The sequence below is a fragment of the Neopelma chrysocephalum genome, unplaced genomic scaffold, assembly GCF_003984885.1.
Source record: "Neopelma chrysocephalum unplaced genomic scaffold, ASM398488v2 Primary Assembly neopelma1_69, whole genome shotgun sequence".
Classification (NCBI taxonomy): Eukaryota; Metazoa; Chordata; class Aves; order Passeriformes; family Pipridae; genus Neopelma; species Neopelma chrysocephalum.
This window is the reverse complement of record NW_020897729.1, coordinates 11,735,395-11,751,935: the sequence shown is the minus strand read 5'-3', so window position 1 is coordinate 11,751,935 and position 16,541 is coordinate 11,735,395. Positions and strand designations below refer to the sequence as shown.

Below are 16,541 nucleotides of genomic sequence, written 5' to 3'. Positions count from 1 at the left end.
AATTGATAATAGGGTTTCTGACTCAGTCTTAACATTTATGGGCCATGCTGCTTATTTCTGCTCTCGGGGATGTAAAGAGCAAGGGATAATACACGAGCCCACGATTTATTCCTGTTCCTGTGAAGCCGACGGCTCCTTTCAGTGCAGCACTCAGGGAGAGCCAGGGGAGCCTTTGTGCAGAGGGGCTGCAGGTTCTTACAGTCTGAGTTTAGCAGTCCAAACATGTTCTGACTCTCCTCTTCCAAGAGCAAAACAAAGCCGTGTGAGCATGGGCCACACAGAAACTTCTTTGAAATCTTTGTTCCAGCTTGTGATTCTCTTGGGAATGGCCCATTGCTGAGGGCAGAGCTCAGTTGAGAAAATGCCCATTAGAGCCTGGGTTTATTTCTAAATAGCCACCCCAAGCATTGCACGTTTGGGTGTATTTCAGGAATATAAGAGTAATGCTTTACCACATAAATGGTTACAAATCTCCCAGGAGAGCCAGAACCAATGCTCTGAAGATGAGTTCCAGGGCCAGAGGAGCAGCTGGAGCTGCACCTGAGCACAGGGTGCTGTCAGAAGAGCAGATTTATGTACGACATCTGGCTGAAAGTACAACAGTAAAAACATTTTAAAGATCCTCTTGTTCCTCTTCTAAAAGCAAATTATTTTTTGAGGTTTACTGGGCAGTTAGAGTTGCCCACGTCAGTTCTGGTCCAGTATGGGGGTCTTGCTCCCAGCTCTGGGATCACAGTGTGCCCCTCAGCAAAGGGAACTCGAGGTTGTGCAGTGTGGTTCTGTGCGTGGGGTGAGCTCTGGGGTCAGTGCCAGTGTTGTGCAGGCTCAGCTGACCTGCTCAGCTCCCTGGCTCAGTACAGACCACACCTCTGCCACCTCCCAGAGCCCCGGCAGGCTGGGGGTGCCCTCTGTGCCCGGGCAGGATGGTGCTGTGGGCACCCCGTGCTGCAGAGTGAAGCCCAGGCTCTTTGGCTTCGAGCCTTTGCACCTTTACCTGTCGAGCACTACCATTTGTGCTGCCCCAGCTGTACGTCCCTCGTTAACCTGTCTGCTTCCTCATCTCTCAAAAATACGATTCCCAAATGACACCCTTGCAGTGATACCCAGGTGTGCACATCCCGAGCCTCCAAAGGGACCTGGATATTGTGCAATTCCCAAAACCACCCAGGTTAGTCTGCTCATGCAGTCATGCTTGGGTAGCATGGTGTTCTCTTGAGAAACGTTTGCTGAATGACCAGGTCACTCAGGGCTTTAAACTTAGCCCAAGAATTTGTGTTTTTGAAAAGCTAGTTGATAGGTGGGGCTACCTCTGCACATGTGCCACCTCAGCAAGAACCACCTGTGTGCCCAAAGTCTCTTCATATTACGGTTTATTGCACCAGACAGTGTGTCTTGTATCCTGTGTATGTCCTGAGAGTTAGGAGAAGAAGCCAAGCCCCAGAAAACCAGCATTATTTTTGAGTCATCTCTGTGTCAGTGACCGTGCACTTCCCCAGGCAGATCCCAGGGCAGCTTTCTGTTGTAGAATCCGACCATTCCATGCCTTTCCTCCCCGGAGCCTCATAACACACTTAGTGCAGTTCTGCAGCCAAACCTCCCTATATACATATATACCCATATATGTATATACCATGTGAGCAATGCTGAAGGTATTTAATGCCACCCGATGCCATGTGCCTGCATGCCAAAGGCTAAAGGTCTGGCCCTCCATCTCCCCGGACTGGTGTTGAAGGCCCTTGGTCTGTTCCGACAGCCCTGTCCCTGATGCTGCTCCAGTTGGGTGCCGCAGCCCGTCCTGCAGCAGTAGGAAAACATGGTATGAGAAGCTTCATTCTGCTCCAAGCCCATTTCTGTGCAGTTGGCCATGCTGTGGATGTGTGAGCTGCCAGGGGAGGAGAGGGCACACGGGCGGGGAAACAGCAGCAGGACCTGCCAATGAGTTAGCGGAGAGGAAACACTCCCATTCCCTTTCCTGGACGGATTCACAGGCCAGCCTTGGTGCCCATCAGGGAAAAGGGTCTTCCCAAGTGCCACAGCCGTTTGGGATGGTGCAAACCCATTTTGTACCCTCCACCCCAGCCCATGTCCCTGTGCTGGGCACATCTGCTGTCCCTGGGTGTGCAGGGTTGCTCCCCCGGGGTGGGGGTGCATTGTCACCCGTTGTTGGCTCTGCTGGCAGTTGTCTCTGATTGTAATTGCATGTTTTTAAATGGGAAGCTGAGCTGATGGGCACTTGAGGAGAGCCACGTGCTGAGTCCTGTCCAGGCAGCAGAACATTTTGGGAATTGTTTCACTGCTCGGGGAGGCTCCGCTCCCACGGCAGCCACGGGAAGGGCAGGCAGCCCTTCTCCACAGGGCATCTGCACCAGCCATGGAAATCTAGCTCAGGGCATCGTAGGTTTGGCATCCAAAACGCAGGACGGTGGAAGCAGTGAACACTTCACAAAATCAGCCTGAAATGAGGCCTCTGTAGAGTTCATCATTGGAGACACTGAAAGCACAGAATTTTGTGTAGGCCAACAAAAAGGGCTATTTTCAATTACTGCACTGCATGACTTGTAGATGTTAACTTCTCTTATTTCCTGAACAACCAATAATACTTATTTATATTTGTCCAGTAGTACTTAACCCGATGTTTCCAGTTGTAAGGTGCTATTGTAGCACTTCAGTTGACTTTAACTTATAGTTACAACATAAAATCCACCGACTCACAGCTGATCCTCCCCTCCCCAAAGTGATGTTCTGTAGCAAATGCTGTACCTCTGGGTGGGCTCCTTGCATGTGTTACTCACTGTTTACATTTTTTACCTGCAGATACCCATAATATCTGCCGAACATCTGACTAGCCACAAGTATGTTACACAGATGTAGACGTTTGGTCATCAAACAGTAAGTTCCCAGTGTGTTGTTGCTATATTTTTTCTTACCTTTACGTATGTAATTTGCTGCTTTCAGGGACAGATGTTTTTCTCTTCTTTCTAAGGGAGCCATTAAGATGTGGGGGCAGAGGCTCTGACCTCTGCTGAGGGGCTGTTCCTCTCCGAGGGGAGATCCCCGGGTAGCAGTGGCCGTGTCAGGTGTTGGTTTGTTCCTGCCCACACAGCAAAATCAGAGTTCTCAGTTTATATTTGATCTGTGTGGCCCCAGCACTGACCTGAGCTGAGGGGCAGCTCTTGGAGGGGGAGGTGGTTCCATCAAGTTCTCATTAGAAAGAACAGATTTTAAATCTCAAAATTTGGAAACCCGGCATCGCCTGGGTTTGGAAACTCCTATTTCTGCTGTTGTCGTGAGACCCCCCCCAGCTATCCCCTCCCTTTCTGCCATGTTTTACTGAACATCTCGGCCAGAATGGAATTATTTCTGAGGGTGAGGATTCACCCATTGGCCACAGTGGGTTTGTAATAACAGTTATGTGTTTCAGCTGAGCATAAATGCTGTTAAATGGCTGGAGTGACCCAGGGAGGGTGGGATGGGATGGGGTGTCTCCCATCCATGGCCTGAACTTGCTGCCAGGGTCCCTTCAAAGCAGCTGGGTCCAGACTGTGCCTGTTCTGGAGACCATCCTGAGGTGGAGCAGGAATCACCTCTGGAGGGTCTCTCCTGTGACAGGACACAGAGACCAGAGAAACAGCTGCACTGGATGGGCACTGAGGGGAGAAAAATTCCCTTGGGAACACAGGGCCTGGATTTCTAAGGATGTTTTGTGCTCCTGAGATCCTGGCTGGGCTCCTGGGTTTTACAGGGACGGCTCCCAGGGCCCGGGCCTTGAGTGTGGGGAATGGTGCCCCCGATCCCAGGGCCAGGGATCAGCGGGATCCAGCGGGAGGGGCTCCTCTGTCCCTGCAGAGCTGGGGTGCCCTGTGTGCCCCTCCCGCCCCAGGGGTGCCCTGTGTGCCCCTCCTGCCCCAATGGTGCCCTGTGTGCCCCTCCTGCCCCAGGGGTGCCCTGTGTGCCCCTCCTGCCCCAGGGGTGCCCTGTGTGCCCCTCCTGCCCCAAGGGTACCCTGTGTGCCCCTCCTGCCCCAGGGCTGCCCTGCAGGGCCCGGGGGCTTCCCACGCTCGGGGCACAGCTCCCCCTGCCCGGGTGAGGTTGGGGCTGGCGTGGTCTGACACAGTCCTGGCCGTGCTGAGAACACTCTCTGCTCTTCCCTCCCCAGCTCGTAGCCGAGGCGAAGAGGCCGGATTAGGGTGGGAAGAGGCGGAGCTCATTAGCCATAGTGTATGTAAATACTGTCCAGCAGCACTGGGAACCCCTCAGCAGTGACATCACACATTGCATGTTAGCGAGACGAAGCGAGACCGTGGGACTCCACTGCACACTGTTGCCTATATACTTTGTACATTGAATTGATATTTGTGCTGAGGTGATCTTATTGTCTGAAACCCGCAGCATCGTCCGTCTTTCCCGGCACGGAGCGTGCGGGGGGTCGGTGCACCCGGGGCCTGTTCCCCACAATCACGGGCGTCACCCCGGAAAGACCGACGATGCTGTCACCAGAAATCTATTATGTATTGGTACGTCTGTAGACCAAGATATAATTTTTTAAAGTAAGTTTATTTCTTTCAAGGTTTACAAATAACAAAGGTGCACCTTGTATTTAAAATTGCCATTATAGACGAGAGCGTGCATGCACAGTAATTTTTGTTTAAGAGTAATATTTTTAATGTAATAGATTGTAAGAAGTGGGAAGAGAGGAATCTGACAGAGATGAATGTGCCAAGCAAAACCACAACTGTGTATATTTTAAAGCACATCAATGGCTTTAAGTACCACATTGTTAAGGATTCTCATGAAGTGCCATAGACTGTACATCCATCAGAGTATTATTTCCGCAGTGTTATTTTCAGAACCACGTTTTCACTGACTTGATGAGTACTGATCAGTCAAAGGGCACCATTCTGTTTCAAACCAAAGCTGTCTCAGAAATGGCCAACTGCTCCTCACAGCCAGTGGGCAGCACCAGAGAGATGCTCCAGCTGTGCATAACCCTTACGGACAATATTCTCTATCAATTCTCCTGAGTGTGTCGTATTTATGCATATTTACTGTATAACGTGAGCTACGAAAGGGAAAAGCCATTTCTGAGACACAGTAACAAATGTCTGAGGAACTTCTTTTGCTCTATTTATAGCCTCTGTCGCGAGTCACAAGGACTATAAATGTTTTGCAGAGATGGGTTTCACTTTAATTCATCAAGTCCCGCGTCAGCGGCGACTCTAAACAAAGACGCAGAAGCACTGACAGCAGATGCATGACAAACCAAAATAGGACAAATGAGATGTTAATTAGCGTAGAAATTGGGTGGGTTAATACTCGGGTGAGTTTTATATGTGATTTTTTTCGTTCAGATTAACTGCTTATAGCCTTAGAAAGCCTTTACAAAATAAAAACAAACAAATAGATGTGCATTCAAGTTTTAAGAATGGATTCATCCAAAGGAATTCCTTTTTGTGGTTTGGATGTTGCAGCCAGTAAAGGATATTTTTGCTCTGTTCAGCCAGGGGCTGCCTGGGGCCAGGCCCCGGGCGGGCAGGGAGGGAGAGGCGCGGGTTCGGTTCTAGAACTCGCCATACTCCGAGTTTACTGCGAGTTTTTATGCTTGAGAGAGATGCTTTATAGAGAAGAATGATGTGTTGATTTTCCTGATTGTACTGTACATCTATTAAAGCCTTAGATTATTACATTACGGGTTAAAACCCATACCAATGTAATTTCAATCGTGTTAAGAAAGTATAGGTGACTTCACATGTTATTGTAGTGACTTACCATAGAGAATTTACTTATTTTTTCTTGTTAAAAGTATAGTTTTTATTTCTTACATTTATTAGCTCGTTTTCATTTTCTATTACCAGTTGATACCATTTCAGTTTATAGAATTTTGTTTTACTAGAGTTTACTGATGACTTTTTCAAAATACAAAAAAAAAAAAGGTAGTTTTCTTCATAACATACTCAGTTTGGAATTTACATGTAGTGTCTTATGAGTATTCGTATTACTGTTAACTAAATGATTTCTATTTTACTGATCTAATATGACAATGTAAGAATGTCAGTCATTGTTAGTTCTTGTCTAGTTTTCATTAAAAGAACAAAGATCTTTTATATGGATATCTTATAATTATATAATCATTGCTAAGTAAGAAGTTAAGTTGTTGCTATGGCAACAATCCTGGCAGACAATTGAGTAATATTTTGATGATTTATTTTGTTTGTAATTAGTTATTATGAGAAAAAAAAAATCTAGTTCCTAGATATTAGAAGAAAATTTATTTTCTACTGTATCCATTTCAAATGTTAAAATATTGTTTAAATATTTTTTGAAATCCCTGAATATCAGGCCTTGTTATAAATAAGCTGCATAATCAATAGATCAAGGGACTTTTTGTTGATAATCCAAATACTCAAAGTTTACGTAACAAGAATTCTAGTGTGTGTGTGCAAACTCTTGAGGGTTGATTATGCTGCAGTTGGGGACGTCGAGAGCGAAGGTTGACTTTTTGCACTTCTGTATATAGTCAAAAAAGAGAGAAACCTGTATAATAGTAAGATCTTATTTTGAATAAAAATGTCTATAATTACAAGGAGTTTTGTTAAGGCTAAATAAAATGACAGGCTGAACAAAATTGCTTGCAAAAGTGGCACAGAGTTAGCACTCCATCCCCCTTCCAAAAAGTTGCTTTGCTTTATGTGGACAGCTTGTAGTTTGCCAGGATTTTTTCAGCTGGAAAGATCTGCCATCCTTCCGAGATCTCATGACTGACAGAAGCTCCACTGGGTCAAATCTGCCTGAAAATCATTAAGAAAAAAAAAAAAAGAAAAAAAAAAAAAAGAAAAAAAAAGCAGGTACTTCAGCCCATCCAGGGAATCATGGCTCAGATATTCCGTACATTATTCAAAATCTACTGCATGTTTAAAGTATCAAAATATATTAAAGATATATGCTATTCAAACCAGTTTCTGACAATTTCAGTGGTTTCTTGTTCACAAAAAAAGATTCTTCAAAACAAATACTGTCGTTCACAGAGTTCAACCACGGACAGGCAAACGGAACAGCACCCGTAGCTGTAGGGGTAGGGGGTTATTTTCTCGCTGTAGTGGTCCTGTTCTTTTAGCAGGTGAAAAACAACCTGGGAGTTCTTCCCATTTTCTTGGAAACCGTTCCAGGAAGCCGATCATCCTGTGTGTGCCAAAGCTGGGAGGAGGCGGAGGGGCCGGGCTGGAGCTCAGGGTGAGCGAGCCCCGGCTCCCTGCGGGAAGGACGGACGCGGGTTTGCTCTAAAGTAACCACAGACTTACTTTCGCTTGTAGTCGCTCCAGTTACGTACTCTGTCCTGGGCTGCAATTTGGGTTTATGCTTATTTTATTATTACTGCTATAGTTGACCTTGCTGTATGGAAAAAATAAAGTGAAATTGCCCTAATGAAAGTTCTCTTCCTTAATTCCCTTTTCCTCCCTGGGGTTCGGGGTGGCCCCGCGGGGCCGTGCAGGCTGGAGGGTTGTCTGTGCTCTGCTGTGACTCGAGTGTTGTCTGTGCTCTGCTGTGACTGGAGTGTTGTCTGTGCTCTGCTGTGACTCGAGTGTTGTCTGTGCTCTGCTGTGACTGGAGTGTTGTCTGTGCTCTGCTGTGACTCGAGTGTTGTCTGTGCTCTGCTGTGACTCGAGGGACAGGAGTTACCCGGGCAAAACCTTGTCTGGGGCTTTCCTTCACCAGCACAGATTCCATCCACGGGATGTGTATTAAAATGCTGAGTATTGGGGATATTCCTGTTAAATCCAGAGGCTAAATACAAAGCTCTGGGATGCCCTGGATCAGCCCCAGCTGTCCTTACCCTCCTGTGGCAACACATCCGAGGTTCAGGGACACACAGGGACCCGCAGCCCCTGCCTGCTGCAGGGAAGGGGGGAACAGGAACTGGAGATGCAGGGAAGGGGAGCACAGGGAATAAGTGCGCAGGGAATGGAGGAGCAGGGAAGTGAGGGTGCAGGGAACTGGGGACACAGGGAGCTGGGGGTGAAGGGAGTGAGGAGAGCATGGAATTGGGGGCGCAAGGAGTGGGGAGCAGAGAATTGGAGGTGCAGGGGAAGGGGGAACAGGGAATAGTGAAGCAGGGAACTGGGGGGGAAGGGGAAAGGGAGCAAGGAATGGGGGAGCATGGAACTGAGGGGAGCAGGGAATGGAGGTGCAGGGAGTGGGGGAGCAGGGAATGGAAGTGCGGGGAGTGGGGGAGCAGGGAATGGAGGTGCAGGGAATAGAGGTGCAGGGAGTGGAGGTGCAGGCAGTGGGTGTGCAGCCGAGCAGTGGCTGACGTTAGAGGGAGCTCCCTTGCCACGTGTTGCTGTTCCTCCGTTTGTTCCCACAGATCACTCTGACAATCAAAATTATTGACCCCAACATCACAACTTTAATTGATAAAAGGAAACACCTCAGGGCAGTTGTTTCTCGGGAGGATTGCGGGTGTCTCCTGTGACCCTCCACGAGCCTTTCCCAGCCGGGTTTGTCGTTGCCGTTCCCGAGCTCGGCACCCCCGGACACGCCGAGCACCTCTCCCCTGCACTGCCTCTGCCCCCGCGCTTGGGGTGACACCGGCCTTTCATTTATCACCACGTTTAGCTGCCGAGGGATAAACAATGTGTCGAGCGGCGCTAGTGCTCGGAATTGGCAAAAATAACCCAGTTTGGTTTCCCTCTGTAACTCCCATCAGTGGCTCCCGCGGTCCGTCCCCGGGGCCGGGGGCGGCTCAGCCCCGGGACCCTCCGCCCGGCCCTGTCCCGGCTCTGTCCCGGCTCTGTCCCGGCTCTGTCCCGGCCCTGTCCCGGCTCTGTCCCGGCCCTGTCCCGGCTCAGTCCCGGCTCTGTCCCGGCCCTGTCTCGGCTCTGTCCCGGCTCAGTCCTGGCTCAGTCCCGGCTCTGTCCCGGCTCTGTCCCGGCTCAGTCCCGGCTCTGTCCCGGCCCTGTCCCGGCTCTGTCCCGGCTCTGTCCCGGCTCTGTCCTGGCTCTGTCCCGGCCCTGTCCCGGCTCTGTCCCGGTGAGCGGGTGCCGAGCAGCGGCTCTGCCACAGCGCTGGAGAGACGAGGCGAACCGAGCGCTCGGATGCTGAGCAGAGCCACGAGAAGGAGCTCCTGCCAAAGCGGCGGCAGCGCCGGCGGCTCGGGAAGCTGCGCCTGTGACACCTCTCGGGGATGTGACACCTCTCGGGGATGTGGCACCTCTCGGGGATGTGGCACCTCTCGGGGATGTGGCACCTCGCTGCCCGCGGGCCTCCGGGACGCCTCATTAGCCATCACACCTTGCCAGCCGTGGCTCCTCTCCAGCCGTGGCATCTCCCTGTCTGTGCCACCTCTCTGGCATGTGACACCTCTCCATCCACAGCACCTCGCTGGCCGGAGCCGGGACAGTGACAACCACACGAGCAGCAACAGCCGTAACCAGTTGTTGAAAGCAAAATAACAGCATTTTGTTCCAAGGGATCCCCTGGTTCTGCAGCAAAGAGGCTTTTCTGAACGGGGGGGAGGATTCTGGGCCTTCAGGGAGGGAGCAGCAGAAACCTGGGAAGGGGTTTGAATCACCTCTGTGTGGTCTGTGGGGAGGGCAGGGAATGGTGGCAGGAAGGAGGAAACAGGATAATTCTGAGGCTCTTTTTGCACACAGATATTAGTTGTAATTAAAAAAAAAAAAAGGCGTATTTCCTTCCCAAACGGAGCCAATCAGTGCTCTCTGTGGTCCCAGCCTGGCATGGCACGATGCCCCGGCGCTGGGACGGGCACGGCTCTGCCCCCGCGGGGTCGGGGGACACCGGGCAGGGCGGCACAGCCGCTGTGCTCTGCCAGGGGATGCAGCAGCTCCGGCAGCTCCCGAACCACGGCGAGAACAGGAGAGAGAGAAGCGTCTGGAGAACGACCCAGGTGCCGCCGGTGGGGCTGAGTGGCCCCGGGGCTGTGATGGGGCTCAGCTGGGGTGAAGGGCTGGAGGGAGTTGGGGCTGCAGGAGGGACTCGGGAGCCTCTACGTGAGCAGGTAAGGAGCTGGGTGCTGCTGGGGTGGGTATGGCTTGGGATCCCCCGGGGGGAGAATCTCCAGGACACAGCTCATCCAGAGTCCCAGGAGGACATCAGCACTGGGGGGCACCTTGCTGGTCGGGGTCTCCCCTCCTGGTCAGCCTGACCACGGGACAGCCCAGTTCACCCAGTATGTCCAGCTAATGGTGCAGAACAGCAGGGACTGCTGTGCCCTGGGATTGCCCTGGTTTTGTGCCTCTGTCATGGCTCTAAGAGTGATTTATTAAAGTGAAGGGTGGCACCTGGTACTTGATGCTTCTTCTGAGGATTTGAGAGGAGGATGAGCCTCCTGCAGCTGCCCTGGTGCCATGTGGACCCTCAGCTTTGGGGGTGCAGAGAGCAAAAGTGCTTTGCCTGTTTGTCCGTGCCCTCAGTTACAGGGCCCTGCAGTGCTGGGAGGCACTTGAGGCACTTCCAGATGGTGGGGGATATATCCAAGGGATTGGGAGAGTGAGCCCATCCTGCCCTCAAGGCTGGGAGAGTGGAAATGGAGCCACAGGGTGAGCGCAGGTGCCGGAGCCGTGGGGTGCTGGTGGGATGCCAGTGGGCTCGGCTGGGAAGGAAGGAGGATGCTCACGCTGGAGAGCAGCATCTGCACGAGAGAAATGATGAGAGAAAGATTTTTCCTCTGCTCTTGCTTGGGTGCTGTTGTTAATGCCCAGCCACACGTGCTGATTGCCCAGCCCTGGATGCACAGGGAGCACAGGGTGCTGTGCTCAGCACTGGCACAGGGCAGGCACAGGCCAGCTCTGTGCTCACCACGGGCACAGGGTGGGCACGGGCCAGCTCTGCCTCCTGACCAGGGCTCTGTGTGGGGACATCACAAAGTGCTGCTTCAGGGAAACAAGCCAGACCAAACCCATGGCAGGGAGTGACCTTTCCACCCACAGCCCGTTTGTCTCTTCTCAGTGTAAACCTCTGCTCCAGGGAAAGGTCAGTGGTGGCAGCTGCTGTCTGCCCTCGCCCCGAGTGCAGCTGGGCCTCAAGAGCTCTAAACCACACTTGGTACAGCACGGAGAGCGTGGCTCAGTGTCAGCATTAGTGGGTGCAGCATCACGAGGGAAGCAGGACCTCGCCCGAGGGGGCCAGGCCCAGCCAGTGCTTGTCTGGGTGAGACTGAGCAGCTCCTGATCCCGCCCAAAACTCTCTCCCCGCGGGGCGGGCGCCGTGTCTGCCCTGGCAGAGCTTTGTCCTGGCGCTGGCTGGAGCACAGAGTGCTCCCTGTGTTTGTATGTGCTGGCAGAGCCCACTGGAGCTGCCCGGGATTGTGCCTCAGAGCAGTGTCAGGGCACTGAGCCCCACGGCCGTGGAGGGGCTCTGCTGGTCCCTTCCCACGCCCTTCTCCCAGTGCCAACCCTCGCCATCCGCGCTCGCCTTTGCTGCCCAGTGCTCGCCGCTGTTTCACCAGAGGCACTTCGGGGGTTGGCTCAGCCTGGGGGGGTGGCAGTGGTGCCAGAGCCCGGGGTCCTGCTGGGGAGACCCCGACACCTGATGACAAAGGGGTCTGTGACTGTGGGTGCTGCTCTGTGGCATCGGGCACCGTGAGCAAAGGGGGAAAACACGCCCAGCACGTCACTGCCCTGGCCCTGCCAGCTGCTGCTGGCTCCAGCTCCTCCCTTGGTTCGTGGTTTCTGGTGCAAAAAGGAAAATGATGTGAACAGATCGTTACTGCATGAAACCCAGTTCTGAACATCTGTGCTGAAGTGAAAACTTCATCCTAAAATAGATGCACAGACAGAGAGGGAAGAGGAGCAGCTCATGGGAGAGAGCTGAGGAATTCATAAAATCCGACTTGTCCTATAAAATTTTTCAGGGGTACCTGAGCCTCTACCAGCATTCCTCCCAAATGTCACTGCTGCCTGCCTGTATTAACCTCTCCCAAGAGCAGGTATTAGTCACTTTGTGTGCATTCTCTAAAATTACTCCATGCAGTTTGGAGGACACGTGTCTCTGCAGTGAGACGCACACACTGGGGCTGTGTTGCCCTTTCATGTGGTTTATCCATGTTATTTTCCTTTGGAGGAAGCTGTTGGAACTGGGTGTTGGCAAATGCTGACATTGGCCTGGCAGTGCCCACACTCGGTGATGAGCCTGCTGGAGACAGCAATGCACCTGAGGTGGGTGTTTGCCACCATTGCTGGGACTGCTCAGGAAGTGCTGGGCTGTTCCCGTGAGCTCCCCAGCCACAGCCATCCCTGACAGTGACAGTCCCCTCCCCGCTGGTGGCCGTGTCACCAGGGCAGGCTGGGGCTGGAGGATGCTGCTGGCTGGGGCAGTGCCGTGGCTCTCTCGCCCTGGGTGCCCAGCCAGGACTCGGGTGCCAAACCCAGCCCAGCCCCCATGGAATCCCTGCCCTCACACTGAGGAGGCTCAGCCCGGAGCAGAGCCTGGTGTGCAGATGCTCTGCCAGGAAAGTGGGGGGTTGTTGCCCCCAGGGTTGTTCCCGGCAGCCCCCGGGTACCCCCGTCACAGCCACTCACAGCTTCAGCAGTGTGCCAGGCCTGTGCTTTCTGACTCACCGGCAGGTGCATTGAGCAATCTTGTGTTTCCCAATCTGTTTTCTTTCTCAGGAATTCAGTCATCACTTTGCTTTCAGGGCAGCAGAAGCAGAATGCAGCTGCAAGTTCACACACGCGGCTCTGCTGCTCGGCAGATGCCGGCAGGACCCCTCATTTTTCATGGAAAGGGAGAAGGGGTTGTGCCCGGTGCCCAGCAGCTGTGTGTCCACTGCTGAGCCCCACAGGGGTGCCACTGCCTCCCCTGGGTCCCTCCCTGCAACCCAAACCCCCTCTGGGGTCCTGCAACCCTGAGTTGCTTCCAGGGTGAACAGGGCAGGTGGGGGCCATGAGCCACCCACGGGGTGGGGCTGCTGTGGGGCCAAGCAGTGCCACGCTCCCATGGGGAGGGGATGGGATGGGATGGGACAGAATGGGGCTGGCCCCATGCCCTGAGATGCCCCAACACGCAGTTGCAGGGTGATGTCCCACAGGCAGCACCCAGTGTCAGGAACTGCCAGAACCCCGCTCTGCTCTTCACGTGCCTCTCCTGTGTCATTCCATTTTCAGTGCTGGAACAATGCTCCGCTCCCCTTCCCTGGTTATTTCCCGGCATTTTGGACTTTGCCCTCCTGCAGCACCTCGCAGTGCTGCCCTCCCTGGTGCCCCCAGCCCCGCTCTGCCCGGCAGATCAGCGTCCCCCCAGCCTGGCGCCAGCCAGACTGACAGCAGGGAAGGGACACGCTTCCAACCCTTTCCCTTTTTTTCTTGATTTTTTCCCTCCTTTTTTTCCCTCCCAATCCCAGGCAATGGTTTGTGATGCTGCAGTTTGAAGGTTCCCACTCGTGACAGATGGGCAACATTTTCATATACTTGATTTGTAAATGCTTTCCTAGTGCAGTGGATATTAATGGTTACACGAACCAAACTGCTGCTTCAGGGTTCTGCTTTCCAAGTGGCGCCAGCTCAGGCTCTGCAGGGCAGGAATTGGTGAAGGACCTGGCGCCCTTTCCAAGCGTGCTGTGACAGTTCCCTCGGGCAAACAGCATTTTGTTTTAATTTTTTAATCCCTCCCATCCTCCCCTTCTGAACCAAAGGCTCATTCTGGGAAGAAATCTGTTAAACCGGGCACGTGATTTCTCGCAGCCCCGCTCCAAAGTGGTTTTCAATGGGAACAGGAAGAAACGTGTCAACAGCTTCGTGCCTCTTCTTGCCCGGGGAGTGGGTCCCGTGCCAAGCTGGGGATGCCTTCGGGGGAGCTGCTGCCCGCCGAGCGCAGCCCGGGGCTGTGGGCAGCGGCACCCGGGGATGCTGCGGGAGCCCCGGGATGCTGCGGGAGCCCCTCGGGCCGGCGGGACCCGAGGAGGGGCCGTGCCCGTCCTGCCGCCGGCTGTGGGAGCCCGCGGTGCCCCCGCCCGCTGCTGCCGGGGGAGGCTGAGTCATCCCCTGCTCTCGCCTGGTCCGGAGGAGGCCCAGCTGTCTGTGCCGCACGGCTCCAGCCTCCGTGCGAGCGCGGTGCCTTCCCACCGCATCCCGCTCCTGGAACAGCCTGTGCCGGCGCATCCCCCACTGCCCGGCTCGCCCCTGGGCACCGCGGGTGTCAGGGGGGCTCCGTCAGGGCTAAAAGGTGGCTGTGCTCCACCTTCTCCCTAAAAAGGGGAGGAGGGCCGCGTTAGAACCGTACTGGAGCTTGTACTTTGTTCTGCGTCTTTGCCACGGTCGGGGCACGCCGGCGTCTTGTGCCTCTTCTCCTCCCAGACTTGCTCCGGGTTGGATCAGGGTGGTTTAGGAACGGGGAAGGTTTGCTCCTGCCAAACCCACTGCAGAGCGTTGGGACCGTGTTTGGAGCTGCTGAGAGTCCCCAGCTCTGCTCTGGGCAGAGCTCAGGTGCTGAGGTGCAAACTGCCAACCCCGCGGCCACGGGACACTGGGGCTCTTGTCCTCCACAGCCAACCTGCAGTGATGGGATTGGGATGCAGTGATGGGATTGGGATGCAGTGATGGGATTGGGATGCAGTGATGGGATTGGGATGCAGCCTTGGCGCTGGGATCCATGGAGCCAGCAGGGCACTCCCACCCAAATTCCCCACGCAGGGCTGGGCCCCCGTTCCCCCAGTCCCAGCAGGGGTGAAGGGTTCTGAGATGGGTCCCACAGGAGCTGCTGGTCCTGTAGTGCCTCAGCCCCTCCATGGGCATCACCCTGACGTGTTGGCACTTGCTTGTGCAGGCAGGTTCTGGGCTTTGCGTGTTTGTGCAGGGTGAAAAAAGGAGAGATCAGAAAATGAACACCGATGTGCCCTCCTGAGTTTTGGTAGTGGATGGGGATCACCACAGCGTTGTACAATTCGTTAAATACGTAACTCTGATGCACTGTAATTAAAAAAAAAAAGATAGTTTGAAAATCATGTGGGGATTTGCTTTAATTAAATGTTGCCTTGTCAGACTCACGCTGGGTTGCACAGGCCATGAGCGCAGACCGTGTCTGTTCATTAGCTGAGGAGCTTCCCCGGCCGGAGGCAGCCAGCGAGGGCACAGGGTGTGTGCCAGGGCTTGGAATTTTCCGGGGGAAAAGCCGGCAGACAGCTGAGGAAGTTAACGTTTTTTAAAAAAACCGCCAAACCAACCCCCCCGCTCCCCAAGGACAGCCCAGCTCGGCCCTGGGGCTGCTCTCCCCAGCCAGGACGGGTCGGGGGCGCGGGGACCCCGGGGCAGGGACGGTCCCTCTGCCCCTCGGCAGCACCCGGAGCGTGTCACAGGCAGCCAACATTCCCTGGAGCCGCATTCCTGCGGCGTGCTTGGCGTTACACTGGCGCGGGAATTGCTGCGATAACGCGAAAATGTGCGATGCTTTATCAGAGCAGGAAAAGGATCCACCTCACCCGCCGTGCTGCGAGGCTGCTGCGCTCAGGGCTGCTCAGGGCTGCTTTAAGTCAAGTTTGGGGACTGTCCCTCCACAGACACAGCCGTGGCACAGCTCCAGCCTGGTAGCAGTGGCTCTGTCTGCCCCGGCGGTTTTTTTGGCTCCGACTGCCCCGCCGGTTTCGTCCCACCCAGGTTTGCTGTTGTTTGTCACGAGTAGGGGAGTAAATGCAACGAGAGAGGAAAAATTCTGTAACTCACTCTGCAAAACCGCGTGGAAATGGAACTATCTTAAAGAGGGGAGGGGGAAATGAAAAAAAAAAAAGATAGAAAACTTTCAGAGGTCTTTTAAAACCAGGGTTAAACAAGGAAAGACTTGGAGATGAGAATTAAAGTGCTCAATTGAGCTTTGCTGAGAGGTTTTTCTTCCCCGTTAGTTTTGCTCATGGGTTTATGTCAGTTTTGTGGAGCTGTACGGTATAATTTATCCAGTCTTTCCTATTTATGGGAACATTTCAGAGTAGAATGCTGTTAGCAGCTTGAAGTGCTGCCATGCTCTAGCACTTTGGGTTTAACACTACTCAATGTGAAAAAAATTAATATTTTGACTCAAAATACTGAGCAGCAACTATGAATGTTAAAAATCTGCAGCTCACTTCAGAATATGTCAGAATTGCCCAGGGAAGAGAAATACTGTTGCATTTGTTTCTCAGAACCAGCTCCAACGTGTCCCCTGAGCTGTGATGGGCATCGGTGGTGACTGAGGGGCCCCCAGGGTTTGCAGGGCAGAGCCTCCCCTGTGTCCCAGGGACTCTCCACGCCCTTTATGGAGACAGGAAATCCCCCTCAGGGTTTTCTTTGTGGGGACAGCACTTTCAGGTGCTATTGTCTCTCGGTATTTGGTGTTTCCAATAGATGTGTGAGGGCCCGTGGAGGCACCAGAACCCGCCAGAGCTGCTGGAAAACCACAGCATTTGGTGCCTCTGAAACTTGGGTGTCTTTTTTAAACAGCTGTTGGTTTCCCACAGCTGAAAACTGTTCCCCAGAGCTGTGAGAAGAGGCAAAGTTTAAAAACTTCCAGTGTGAGACCTTCCAGCAGGAATGAGAGCTTCCCAGGAGCGGGTTCTGCCCCGC

The 16,541-nt window shown here is 53.5% G+C and overlaps 1 protein-coding gene across 6 annotated transcripts in view; it reads left to right on the top strand.

The window, feature by feature from the left end:
• Positions 1 to 7,419, top strand: part of MBNL1 (muscleblind like splicing regulator 1) — a 55,039-nt gene extending 47,620 nt beyond the window's left edge. For all 6 annotated transcript variants that reach the window (XM_027685426.1, XM_027685428.1, XM_027685430.1 and 3 more), the window contains 2 exons: positions 2,815 to 2,889; positions 4,157 to 7,419. In XM_027685426.1, the coding sequence (XP_027541227.1) occupies positions 2,815 to 2,871 (57 nt within the window). In that variant the 3' untranslated portion in view covers positions 2,872 to 2,889; positions 4,157 to 7,419. The remainder of the gene's footprint in view (positions 1 to 2,814; positions 2,890 to 4,156) is intronic.
• The last annotated feature ends 9,122 nt before the right edge of the window (positions 7,420 to 16,541 follow it).